At 41.8% G+C, this 13,820-nt stretch overlaps 1 protein-coding gene across 4 annotated transcripts in view; it reads right to left on the bottom strand.

The window, feature by feature from the left end:
• Window positions 1–1,514: 1,514 nt before the first annotated feature.
• Window positions 1,515–13,820, bottom strand: part of ATP2C2 (ATPase secretory pathway Ca2+ transporting 2) — a 50,073-nt gene continuing 37,767 nt past the window's right edge. For 2 of the 4 annotated variants that reach the window (XM_073308077.2, XM_078848130.1), the window contains exons 17-27: window positions 13,410–13,566; window positions 10,880–11,050; window positions 7,994–8,091; window positions 7,839–7,889; window positions 7,217–7,383; window positions 6,543–6,611; window positions 6,330–6,446; window positions 5,472–5,619; window positions 3,344–3,439; window positions 2,948–3,089; window positions 1,515–1,928 (exon numbers count right to left, since the gene is read on the bottom strand). In XM_073308077.2, the coding sequence (XP_073164178.1) occupies window positions 1,813–1,928; window positions 2,948–3,089; window positions 3,344–3,439; window positions 5,472–5,619; window positions 6,330–6,446; window positions 6,543–6,611; window positions 7,217–7,383; window positions 7,839–7,889; window positions 7,994–8,091; window positions 10,880–11,050; window positions 13,410–13,566 (1,332 nt within the window). In that variant the 3' untranslated portion in view covers window positions 1,515–1,812. Of the gene's footprint in view, window positions 1,929–2,947; window positions 3,090–3,313; window positions 3,440–5,471; window positions 5,620–6,329; window positions 6,447–6,542; window positions 6,612–7,216; window positions 7,384–7,838; window positions 7,890–7,993; window positions 8,092–10,879; window positions 11,051–13,409; window positions 13,567–13,820 lie in introns of those variants that run through there. The other 2 variants (XR_012154535.2, XM_073308079.1) reach the window with 2 other exon arrangements.

The following is a 13,820-nucleotide window of genomic DNA, read 5'->3' as shown; positions in this document are numbered from 1 at the left end:
ATCGTATTTTTTTAAGAACTGCTAAAATATAAACTCATACATCAGGGAGTAAAAAGAAAAGGAGTACTTGTGGCAGGGAGTGTAACTTTAACGAAGAGGGCGAACTTATGGATGTTCCAAGAAGTATTTCAGCAATACCTTTTGGATGGAAATGAAACTCGAAGTTCTGTAATTACATAGAATCTTATTGGTAGAAGGGGCCACAAGGCCCCTCTAGTCTAACCCCCTGCCAAGATGTAGGATTTATTGTATCTAAACCATCCAAGACAGATGGCTATCCAGCCTCCTTTTGTAAAGCAACAGTGAAGGAGAGTCTACAGCCTCCCTAGGCAGTCTGTCCATTGTCCTAGCGTTCTTGCAGTTAGGAAGGTTTTTTTTAGATTTTACTAAATCTGTTAAGCTGTAGACCTGGGGTGCAGAAATTGAACATGCCAGTGTACAAAACAAGCAGTCCATTTGCAAGTGAATATTTAGTGAGTATTTTGTCCCCCTGGTCTTTCTGTCAAGCCCAAGGCTGTTTCCCATGCACCACTGCATTCCAGTGCCAGGATGTAGAAAGGAATGAGCTAGCAATGAAAACATCCCCTCTTCGGTTTTCATTGTTGTTCCATGTTTTAACAATGACTCGCTCCCACCAAAAAATTGTGCACCTTATCTAATGGCCAGCAGTGTGCTGATTCACCACCTCTGTCCTAGGCTATGGTAAAGGTCTTTGAATGATGAAACACAGTAACTCCTAGGTCAGGATGACTGTCTTTCCAGTGTGCTCTATCACTGTATTTGGCATTGCAACACCTAACTGATTTAGGAACCTAAATCTCATTTTCAAAAGGGATAGAAACATTTAGGAGCCTAAACCCCATCAATTGTCAATGGGATTTAGTCTCCTAAGTGCTTAAATCCCTGTTAAAAATGAGATCTAGGCTCCTAAATCAGTTAGACATTGCAATGTTGAGCACGGCAATGCTGAACTACCTTTACAAATCTGGCCCACAATCCGTAAACCCAAGAAGCTTTTGATCTAAAGTTTCCTGGAGGGGTGTGAAAGAAGACATGAAGAGCAGTGCTGAGTCACAGGTGGGGCTGCTGAGTATCTTGCTTTATTACATTCCCATAAGGGTGAAGTCAGCTGAAAGGCGTGGATTCTGCAGCCTGATGGGGAGGACAACCTAAAAACAAGCCCCCTTTAAGTCCCTAAGCATGTACAGCTCTTTAAGAATGAATAGAAGTAGTCTCAAGCTAGGCACTTGCTTAAAACCTTTGCTGAATAAATATCAGTTGGTCTGGGCTCCAAAGCCACAGCATTCACCAAGAGAAATGGGATAAGGTGTCCTGGTAGTGAAGGCAAAAGAATGGAAAGACATTTTTTTAAAGTGGAGGTTACTGCCTAAGTAATAGCAAGATTCTTCCTCAGACAATCGCTAGTTAACATTTTAAATCCAGATTTGATTAACAAAAATCCTTGTGATTTAAATAACCAAACATCAGCCGTGTGCAGTAGATTGTTCTGTAGAGATGCATCGCCACATTGCGCAGAGTGATAGATCTAGCTCAAACAGACTGGTCAACCAATTATGAAAAAATATATATAAATCTGTGCAACAGAGGTAGTGTTTACACCCCAGGGCAGACCACTTGAAATAGCCTGGGTGAAGAAAGTGGCAGGAATATTATCTGATATGGGGAGGGCTGTCGACCTAGATTCACTTTAATACTTTCCATAAGGATTTGCACAGTCACAGAAGGACGCATTTGAATTACAAAATGGTAGTTTAATTCAAAAAGAACATTCTTTAGAGACGTCTGCATCCGTTATACTTCATGAAGAGCCTTCGCTTTCTTTGATCTGCAACAATGCTTTTCACACACTTTGATGAGCTCTGACACAATAAAAACTGAAGACGACAGGCCAGTGAGAAACAACAGATCTGCCCAGGAGTGAGGGAAGAAAGGGGAACACAGTGGGTCAGCTTCATGTTTGTGCTGGGCAAGAATATTCAGATAAGGCCCTGTCTACATTAGAGAAATTTGTACTGATGTAATGACATTGTTCTACAGATGAACCTCAATTTTATGAGCGCTGATCTTATAAACGACCAGTTATATGACCCATCTTTTGGCTGCCAAATGTGACTTCAATCCTTCAGTTAATGGTCAAGCAGCTGTACAGTTTGAAAAGGCTGAGACATTTGGCAGCAAAGAAGTTCTCTCAAACAAAGAGAAATCAGGCATACTGTATCCATTCATTACTAGTCGTTATGTACACTATCACTGACTGATTAAAAATTAACTGAGGTACTGGCCCTGCTCTAATTCGAGCAAGTTCCGTTTTATGAACTTTTGGATTTTACGAACTCCTCACTCCCCAGTTAGTTCATAAAATAGGAGTTCTGCTCTAGTAACAGTAGCATGACCATCTATGCACCAGTGTAAAGGAGGTTTTATATTGCTAGGACTTAGTCTGGTAGTCAAACACACCCACGTAAATCTTGCTTGACACAGGTGCATTAGGGGTTTGCACTGGTGTCATTCAAGATATTCCACCAACACAAATTTCTCTAATGGAGACCGAGGTTAGTCTACAAAGCTGTGTGAAGAACCTGACGTGTCTAAATATGAGAACATGTGAATACAACCACGCAGCTATTTTGTCTGGAATGTGAGGGGCGTTGGATAATGGCATGAACAAAAACATTTATAACCTATGCAACCAGACATAAGATCAAATCAAACTGATTGCCTGGAGGGAAGAATTTTCCTCCTCCGCAGCAATGTGCGACATAATACAACTGGCCGGCTACACTGTTTCCCCACCTTCTTCTGAGTCATCATGGAATGATGAGAGCTGCACAAGATGGCACAGAGGTCTAATCTGATCTGGCAAATCTCATATTCCTCTTAAATAGCTTAAAACCACAAGATGATTGCTATTTCCCTACTAACTTACCTAATGCGCCTAAATTCTCTGTGAGGAAGATCTTCTGTAACGGCGGGATGTAAATGACAGCCATCTGCCCCAACAGTGACCCCAGCACAGAATATAAGAACATGCGGTTTCGGCAAAAGCCTATCTCAAAGATCAACTTTGTCTAGGGGGGAAAAAATAATGATGAAATGTCAAATCTTTCAGCCTCTCGTCTGTATGTGAATCTTTGTTGTAAATTGCTAATCACTACTGTTGTTATAAAACCTAATTGGTTAATAGGATAAAACCTGAACTTTTTTCAGTTACAATGAAGAAAACGTGCCACTTCCTATTCAGGATATTTAGATACCACTAACGTGAAGCATACATTTAGGCTGCTATTTAAAGACAATGCTGACATGCCATTGTCTGTCTCACCTGAGAACGACATGTCAGGGCATTGAAGAGGTCAAAGAACACAAAACAAGTAAAAGTCATTGTTGTGGTCCTGGGAGTTGTGCCACTTTCTGGAATCTGGAAACATGTAAAATTCAAAATTATTAAAAAAAAGTTGGGGCCTTATAAAAGTGTGTTAACACAGCACTTTCGTCTAATAATAGCCACTTTGTTTAAAAAGAAGTCACGGTCAACTTAAAATTCAATACAATTATAAAAAGAGAGATAACAGTAGTTCCAGGCACTGCAACTAGCCCTAACCTCAGATTTCAGTGACAGGCGCCTAAATACCATTGAAAAATTGGGCCTAACTCCCCACTACCAGTATTTATGTTTTATGATCAAATCTTCAGATATTTTAAAATCTTTGGCCAGTGGTGAATTTGGCCAAAAGTCCTTTAGAGAATTTATTTGCACGTTATGTCTAATTAGCAATTATTATTGATGTAATAATATACAGATAGAATGTATTCCAAATCCAGCATCATAACAGAGGTCTCTCATTTTGAGGTCAAGTGCTGTGATTTTAAGTTTCTCAGTAATTGTGATTAACCTAATATTACTGAACCTGGCTATCACAATCAGTTTATAGCCTGACATTTCCCTTCAAAAGGGTAATTACTGATACTTGTGTGGTTTATGGTGATTTTACTCAGGTACAAGTACTCCAGTGAAGCAATCAAATGTATAAAGTCCTTAATATTTGGCTTTCTAAAGGACACAATTGCAAAGGCTTGCAAACAAAACTAGAGATTACATCGTAGCTGAATTCTGTGGCATAAAAAGTCAGAAGCTAAAACCCTGCAGCCAAATTTACTTCTTGAAATATCTAATAGTAGGTTTCAGAGTAGCAGCCGCATTAGTCTGTATTCGCAAAAAGAAAAGGAGTACTTGTGGCACCTTAGAGACTAACCAATTTATTTGAGCATAAGCTTTCGTGAGCTACAGCTCACTTCATCGGATGCATTCAGTGGAAAATACAGTGAGGAGATTTATATACACAGAGGACATGAAAAAATGGGTGTTATCATACACACTGTAAGGAGAGTGATCACTTATATTCACCAGCAACCACACAACAGAACCACTAACCCAGGAACTTATCCTTGCAACAAAGCCCGTTGCCAACTGTGTCCACATATCTATTCAGGGGACACCATCACAGGGCCTAATCACATCAGCCACGCTATCAGAGGCTCGTTCACCTGCACATCTACCAATGTGATATATGCCATCATGTGCCAGCAATGCCCCTCTGCCATGTACATTGGTCAAACTGGACAGTCTCTACGTAAAAGAATACATGGACACAAATCAGATGTCAAGAATTAGAACATTCATAAACCAGTCGGAGAACACTTCAGTCTCTCTGGTCACTTGATTACAGACCTAAAAGTCTCAATATTACAACAAAAAGACTTCAAAAACAGACTCCAACAAGAGACTGCTGAATTGGAATTAATTTGCAAACTGGATGGGTCATTACACAAAGTAAAACTATTTCCCCATGTTTATTCCCCACCCCCACCCCCCACTGTTCCTCAGCCATTCCTGTTAACTGCTGGAAACGGCCCATCTTGATTATCACTACAAAAGGTTTTCTCCCCCCCGCTCTCCTGCTGGCAATAGCTCATCTTAAGTGATCACTCTCCTTACAGTGTGTATGATAACACCCATTTTTTCCATGTTCTGTGTGTATATAAATCTCCTCACTGTATTTTCCACTGAATGCATCCGATGAAGTGAGCTGTAGCTCACGAAAGCTTATGCTCAAATAAATTGGTTAGTCTCTAAGGTGCCACAAGTACTCCTTTTCTTTTTACCTAATAGTAGTATTTGTAGTACCTGATATGTACATAGTATTTTTAATCTCCAGACCTCAATGAACTTTTGAATGGTGGTTCAGCATTCTTATCTTCATATTATAGGAGGGAAACTCCTATAAGGTGAAGAGACTGCACAGCTAGTTAGTGGCGGAGCCAAGTTTCTTGACATGTTGTCCCAAGTCCTCTCCACTGGACGTTCTACCTTCTGAGAAAATTGTCCATAAAATGTGATGAACTGTGCTCCATGTCAGTGCAAACAAGATGGGATTTAATATTTATCTCACCTCTTTCCAAAAGACAAAGAGGGTCCCACTGATGATAATTATAGCAGACATAAAGATTTTCAGGATCAATGCTCTGCTGAGAATTGTATCCGTAACATTTCGAGGGGGTTGTTTGATGGCATCTTTGTCAACTGGTTCAACTCCCAAGCTTTCATCAAATAAAACAACATGTTTAGATATAAATATAGATCAGTTACATGTGTTCTACATTTTTAGTGCTGGTGCGAGGAAACCGACAGAGCCCTGGAAGCTGAAATCTCTTGCTTAGTCGCTGAAGGTGCAAAGCATGAGAAACATTAGTGCTAGCTTCTCTATGGTGTCATCATGCCTCAATCCTGTTCGGGATGGGTGGGATGAATGTAGGGGTGTCTGGTAAGGAGTTACTGATTTGTGCCCCAACATGTGATTTATGTTTTCGACTTGTAAAATGTTGTGCTGGATTAACAGAGGAGGAGCTGACAATCTCTATACACCGTCCCACAGGTAGATTCAGTCACAAAACCAGGGATTACAAGGCATTAAGGCTTTCTTTCAACTACTAAATAAAATATTCTGTTTTTAACAAGCTTTGGGTGCTACATTACTGGACACAGGTTGCCACAGGCAAGAAACCCAGATGACCAAAACCCAGCTGGACCTGGGTGTGATAGGTGGTGGATACATACAGGGTAGTGGATCCACTCCCAGTCTATGGGTGGAAGAATTTGGAGATTCCACCTCAAGACAGGTAAGGGCAAGAGGCCCAGCACCTGACCATGACAACTTTTGTTAACAAAGCCTTGTTAATGCCTTTCAAGTCGATAGAGTTGCATCACTTTTCTCCAAGGCTAATTTTGGCTCATTGTGTAATTTCATTACCTTTGAGCCGGGGGTCCATCCATTATAATGTTGATCCACAAGATCTGCATGGCGTTGAGTGGATTTGGTAAATTGAACACTGTCGACAGAGTGATTAAGCTCAATGCTGAAATGCTCCTGCAAAGCAGATGGAGCAGGAACAATACAACATTACTTCATCCAGCCTAGCCAAAAAGCTGCCCATCAGTGGAGCTTCAGCCAGTGTGTACTTACGTGCTAAGCTGAAACCGGACAAAATTTTTTATATTGTAAAATATTCCCTTTCCCTCCTCTATGGCATTCCTAGAAAGGAGAGATGTGGTAATTTATAAACTGATGGGTATTCATGATATTTCATATCTAACCTAGTAATCACCTAAGAAACTTTATAGACAAGAGAACAGCCTCTTAGTTTATACTCTCCCCTTCCCTTTCATTTCAATGGAAGTCCAAATACCAGTTTAGGACAATTCTAACATGACAGATATCCATACAACTGTTGGATTAAAGGGATGCTGTCAGAACTAGGAAGCCTGAGATGAGATCTGTTCATTCTGTTTTGGTACATGGACATAAGTGTACATGAGGCATATTTATGTCATTCTGACCACTCTGCCTGCTGGCTCTGTTCTTGTGAACCACAGGGCATTACAAGCTGCAGGAGTTCTTCCTATAAGCTTCCTAGGTGAGGCAGGCAGAATGGAGCGAGGTATGGTGAACGTAATCCTCCATATGTGTCTCCAAAGACACAATGGGCTAGACCGGCAGTGGCTGTAAATTTGCATAACTCCATAGATTGCATGCAGCTTTGCACCAGCTAAGGATCTGGCCTTTGACATATTTTCAGTGCTAGTCACATAGAAACTCATTGCATTCAATGTCAAGAAAGTAGCCGAAGCGCAACCTACATTATCGTTGAGAAGTCATCATCCACCAGTATCATGTTGGCAGCCTCCTTGCTGACATCTGTGCCTGCTTGTCCCATTGCTATCCCAATATCAGCAGATTTTAGGGCCACTGCATCATTGACCCCATCCCCTGTCATTCCCACAATGGCACCAGTGCTTTGCAAAGCCTGTGGAAATGGAGAGATGAATAAATTCAATGCCACTAGGATGGGCTCTTAATGTGAAAATAAACTATGTCCAGTGACAACGTTTGTAATTTATATTCCATTGCAGGAGGAGGGTTGCACATCTCAGATGGGAATATGGACTTTAGCAGCCCAGAGCTGCACAAAGTACCATGGGTAGTGCAGAGAGAAACAACTGAGATATTCTACTCAGTTAGGGGCTGGATTCCAGAAGTGCACAGCCCCCATTATTTCAGCTGACATCAATAGGAGCAGTGGATACTTCCACTTTCGTAGATATTAAGTTGCCCATGTAATCATAGCTCTATTGTATTGACTCCTTTCAAAGAGCCCAGTCCTATTCAGCAGGAGACCCACCAGCGACATGGGCTGGAACAGGATCAGTGCCCCAGTTTGGGTTTCCATTTCATATAACAGTGTTGGGAGGCAATCTGTACCTTTATGATTTTTAGCTTGTGCTTTGGACTTGTTCTGAAGAAAACAGACACCTGGATGATGAAAAGGAAAAAAAAGAAAAAAAAAAAGCCATGAGAATGATGCTATTTTAAGTGGAATCCTATAGCACTATTGGAAACAGTTTAAACAGCATTACATTTTTGACTGCAGATGATAACTCTGACTCTGCCACATGGTCCAGCTCTTCTCCAGACATGGCTTTCAGTTTCCCATTGCTGAGTCCAATTCTCTGTCCTGCATAGAAAACCCAACGTAAGAGCAGTCCATTATCACCAGGAGTGGCTAATTATTTTCTGATTTGAAACAAAAGACCCCATTTAAGAGGGTCACAGAAAATGACTATGAGCTGGTGTCACCTACGGAGGCATGGGACAAAAATTCTCTTTCTAGGTCTCTAACGCGTCAATCATGCACTTCTTACTCATTGGGAATTTTGCATGAGTGAAGAGTTAGATGAACAGAACTGGGTGCAATATTAAGATGCATTTCCACAGAGGGTAATTTAGTTTTGCACTGGAATAACCTTCAGAGAGAACAGGATACTTCATGTCTTTCCATTTGCAGAGTCGCTTTCTAATCGTTTTCTTTGGGTGAAAACAAGGCGGTGTTTAAAAGCCTCTGCCATGGACTTCGCAATGGAATCATCTCCTGAACATACAGGAAGCAGAAAAGAATCACACTTGGCTAAGTATGATGTCACTGGGCCAGACCCTCAGCTGCTGTCAATCAGCAAATTTCCAGTGATTATAGTTAGAGCAATGAAAATTGACACCATCTGAGGATTTGTTCTTCCAGTTTATGCTGCTTGCATGGTTTATTTCTAATGGCGATTTGAAAACCCTAAATGTAATAATTGGATATACAGAGATGTTTGCATGTGATGTTAAAAGAGACATTAATCCCAGCGATGACATTTTTCTCATTCGTTTAAGGGTATCAGCAGTAACTTTACATCCTCTATATTGCCGCTCCAGTGCGTTTTATCTTGCTGGAAATGGATCCATACTGCTTCTGTAATTAGATCACTACAGTTAACTAGATTTGTTTCAGTGAACCAGCAAAATGACCTCATCACACATTAAGTGGCGGGGACATTTGTGTGGCTTGTCGGAAAAGGTGTGTTGTCCCTTTAAGGGCAACTAGAGAGCCAGTTACCTGCTACATGAAGGTAATTCCGTACCAGGTCAGCATGGGGGTGCTGACCCATGCTCCCCACCAGGTAACTGGAAGAGAAGGGGACTATTTCTGCCCACATCTGAGCAGTACAAGACCTATTTTCACCTGGGCCAAGCCGAGCAGCACGCACCCTCCCACCCATGGAAGTACTCGAAATACCAGGTTTTGTCACAACCTGCCATGGGAGCATTATGCTAGTCATTCTTTTCTTGCGGGACCGGGAAGGAATTTTTCCATCATTGCCAGATTGGGCAAGGGGAGGTGGGTTTCTTTGCTTTCCCCACAGTGGGCTGAGAGTTTAGTGGGGGGCAAAAAATGAAAGGGGAGTTAGGCTATGATATCACAACTCACTATGTAAGCTTGGAGTGGATGTTCAGTGCAGGTATTCCAATGGGAATGGATACAACGATCTGATCAAATGGATTGGAAAAGGATTTAAAGGAGGTATTCTTTAAAGGATTGGGAACAATGGGAGTTCAGGGCTCCTAGGACTGGTATGGCAAGAAGCCAATGCTGTCCTCCTTTATAGCCCCCCTCTTTAACTCTTGTTCAAGGGGTGTGAGGTCCCAGTAGCAGGTTGGTTGGGGCCCAGGATGGGTACAGGGGAGGGCTCCCAGCAGCCCCCCAGGTATATGTAAATGGAATTATCCGCACTGTACAATTTTATCTGCCAGGTACTCCCAGACATTTAGGAATAAAGTTGCAACCTAATTAAACCACACCCAGTGTCTCCTGTCCTTCTTCTGACATAGCCGGACATAGTGAACTACTATATAATGTCACATCTGGAACTCAAGGAATCTACTGCAACAAATCATTAATGATCTGGATGATGGGCTGGATTCCACCCTCAGCAAGTTCACGGATGACACTAAGCTGGAGCAGAGGTAGATATGCTGGAGGGTAGGGATAGGGTACAGAGTGACCTAGACAAACTGGAGGATTGGGCTAAAAGAAATCGGATGAGGTTCAGTGAGGACAAGTGCAGAGTCCTGCACTTACGATGGAAGAATCCCATGCACTGCTACTGGCTGGAGACCAACTGGCTAAGCGGCCTGGGGATTACAGTGAATGAGAAGCTGGATATGAGTCAGCAGTGTGCCCTTGTTGCCAAGAAGGCTAACGTCATATTGGGCTGCATTAGTAGGAGCATTGCCAGCAAATCGAGGGAAGTGATTATTTCCCTCTATTCGGCACTGGTGAGGCCACATCTGAGTATTGCGTCCAGTTTTGGGCCCCCCATTACAGAAAGGATGTGGACAAATTGGAGGGAGTCCAACGGAGGGCAATGAAAATTATTAGGGGGCTGGGGCACATGACTTATGAGGAGAGGCTGAGGGAACTGGGCTTATTTAGTCTGCAGAAAAGAAGAGTGAGCGGGGATTTGATAGCAGCCTTCAACTACCTGAAAGGGGGTTCCAAAGAGGATGGAGCTAGGCTGTTGTCAGTGGTGGCAGATGACAGAACAAGGAGCAATGGTCTCAAGTGTCAGTGGAGGAGGTTTAGGTTGGATATTAGGAAAAACTGTTTCACTAAGAGGGTGGTGAAGTACTGGAATGGGTTACCTAGGGAGGTGGTGGAATCTCCATGCTTAGAGGTTTTTAAGGCCCGGCTTGACAAAGCCCTGGCTGGGATGACTAAGTTGGGGTTGGTCCTGCTTTGAGCAGGGGGTTGGGCTAGATGACGTCCTGAGGTCTCTTCCATCCCTAATATTCTATGATTCTATGAAATGAAAAGAAAGGTAAATGGGCTACGTTTATCTTATGAAGGTCAATAAAATATATAAGATTTGGTGTTGGTCTGACAGACAGATAATGCAAAATGTGGGAAAACAGCTAATTGTTACCGATAGCCATGGCAGTTTCCAAGGCATCTCCAGTTATCATCTTCACGGATATACCAGACTCAAAGAGGAGTTGAACTGCTTCTTTAACTCCGGCTCTTGGGGGGTCAATTATTCCAACCAGCCCTAAAAATGTTAGTGTGCCAAGTTCTGGACCTGAAGCTAGAGCAAGTACTAAAGAGAGCAAGCGGGGGGGGCGGGGGGGGGGGGGGAGAGAGGGGGAGAAAGGACCAAGTTATTCCACATTAGTTTCCATATAAGAATCCATATTACATTTAGTTTGACATTTTCAAAGATTCTTAATCAGACTTCCACTTTTGCAGCTGAAAATCAGGTAGTTAGGCCATGTCTAGTCACAAATTTATCTGGGCTTAATTGGACCTGTTTACTTATACCAGTGCAACTTTTGTGTGTGGATTCTCTTCTCTTGGTTTAAAACTCGGTTTCTTGGTTCAGGTTGAGTCTCTACATTTACCAACATTGGTAAAAGAGTGCCTATACACCGAGGTGCACCAATTTAATTAAACTTCTGCATAGACCAGGCTGATTGGCTGGAGCTAAACCAAAATAAGCCACACTTAAATTAAAATAAATGCCTACCCAGAGGCTTGCATCAGTTGAACTAAATCAGTTAAAAATCATACCTTTAGTTAAGCCCACGCAACTTTCCAGGTAGACAAGGCCGCAAACATTTAGATGCTGTAATTTGCGTCTAAAAATCTAATTCTACAGTTCTTGAATTTACTGCATTGATTTACAGGTGTAACTTTCAGAATACTTCATCAGATGTGTGTATGAAAAAGTGTTTTAAATGATCTTTCTAACCCATCACAAGCTCCACATCAGCTGCTTAGGCCAATCACTTTTCTGCAGGGTAGTAATTAAAGATTCATACTGTGAGATCATGGTGATGGTCCCGTGTCATTTGCTTTTTGTAACTTGTGAAATTTATAAATATTCAAAAATACATATAAATGTATATACAAGAGAAGGCCAAGGGGTGGGATGGACCTGATAACAGTCTTCAAACCTCTAAAAGATTGCTATAAAGACAATGGTGGTCAATTGTTCTCCATGTCCACTGTAGGACAAGAAGTAATTGGCTTTGTTTGAAGCAGGGAAGATCTAGGTTAGAGATTAGGAAAAAACTTTCTATCAGATAGTTAAGTACTGGAATAAGGCTCTAAAGGAGGCTGTGGAATCCCTGTCATTGGAGGTTTTTAAGAACAGGTTAGACAAACACCTGGCAGGGATGGTCTAGATATACTTGGTCCTGCCGCACCACAGGGAGATAGACTAGATGACCTCTTGAGGCTCCTTCCACATTTCTCTGATTCTGTATAGTCTGTCTGTGGGACATACGTTGACATGAAGTAAGAGTCAAACTGAGGGCTAGATATTTCCCTAATATTAAAAAAATCAACCAACTTCACTTGTAAAAACTCGATGCTGAAATATAGGGTCGGATCCTATTCCCAGTGAAATCGATGGGAGGGATTTCAAATGGGGCAGCAGCAGACCCACAGGACTAAATCCTGAAATCCTCACACTGACTATGCTGAGTCTTTGCAAAGGCAAGATTCCCATTGGCTTCCATGTATCACTTCCAAATGTGCTTTTTGTTGCTGTTGAAATAGCTTCTCTGACCAAAACCCGGCTCCAGAACAGACTATGCAAGATACAGTGTTCAGTTTGTTAGTGACAGCATTAACCTATGTCTCAGACAATTGGAATTGTTCGTGGAGGAAAACTGTTCACACTCTCCAGTGGTTGCATACAGTTCCTTTGCATTTCACGGATATAAAACACCAATAAAGAAAGATTTTTATGAGAAAATGAGCAGTCAACACACAAGGCTTTTGGAAACAGAGGGGAAATATAAAAATATAAAAAAAAATATAAAAAACCAGGCCTGATCCTGCTGCTGTTACTCATATAAGTAATGACAATAACTGACACTATATTTTCTAACAATCCCCCCAAACACTCCTTAGTGTTAAATAGAACAAGTATTCTTGAGCTTATTTTACATGGGAGATCTGAAGCAGGTAGGTGCTGTGACTTGACTCAAGACACAGAGAGTCACTACCAGAGTTGGGCCTGGAAATCAGGAATTCCTGGCTCCCAATCTGTGCTGATTTCCCTAAAACACCCGGCTCTTCCTTGGGACGACTAACACGAGTAAGGGCCAAGTGACCAATCCTTTTATGTTCCATTATGCAAGAACAATTTTCACCTGATGCTTTTTACAGTGGCCCAGATCCTCTCCTGGCCAGTACTTTTAGAGACAGCAAGGACACTGGCAGATGCCTGGTTATTGCTAGATGGAGAAGAATTCCATGGGGTGAAAATGGGGGGTTGTTCTCACTGAAAAGTACTTTGCTGCTGCTATATAAAGACTCATCCCACTCCTGCAACTTGTGCATGAGGCACTAGAGAAGCAAAGAGTTGTTATTAATTATTATTATTACTATTATTCGAAAACATACAGTTAGGATAACCTGTAAGCTTAAAGGATGCAATACTAACTGACCCCGCAGGCCTAGAGATCCCATTCTTCTCTCTTCCTGGATGTAGGAGGCTTTCTGCTGTGGTGTGAGAGACAGTGGGATGCCACCATTGTTGTACATGGTACAATACTGAATAACTTCTTCAAAGGCTCCCTTCATAAAATAAACATCTTCCTGCCCCTTTAAAATAAGGAGACAAGCTACGTCATTAAAAATATTGACAGTTAAACGCTTTGCATCCGAGATGTGCAGGTTCCCTTGTGTATGCCATTATCTATCCCATAAAACACATGGACACATGCCTCTTATAGAATGCAGCATTTATGTGGAATGAATCTGAGTGACCCTGGTAGTGAAAAAGTGTTTATTTGTTTTTTTTAAATAGAGAATAAAATTAACTCAGACAATTAAAGCAGGCAGGGAAACAAAGGAGG

Source organism: Lepidochelys kempii, chromosome 12 (assembly GCF_965140285.1).
Source record: "Lepidochelys kempii isolate rLepKem1 chromosome 12, rLepKem1.hap1, whole genome shotgun sequence".
Classification (NCBI taxonomy): Eukaryota; Metazoa; Chordata; order Testudines; family Cheloniidae; genus Lepidochelys; species Lepidochelys kempii.
Note: the sequence above shows the minus strand (reverse complement) of the source record. Positions and strands in the feature narration are given on the sequence as shown.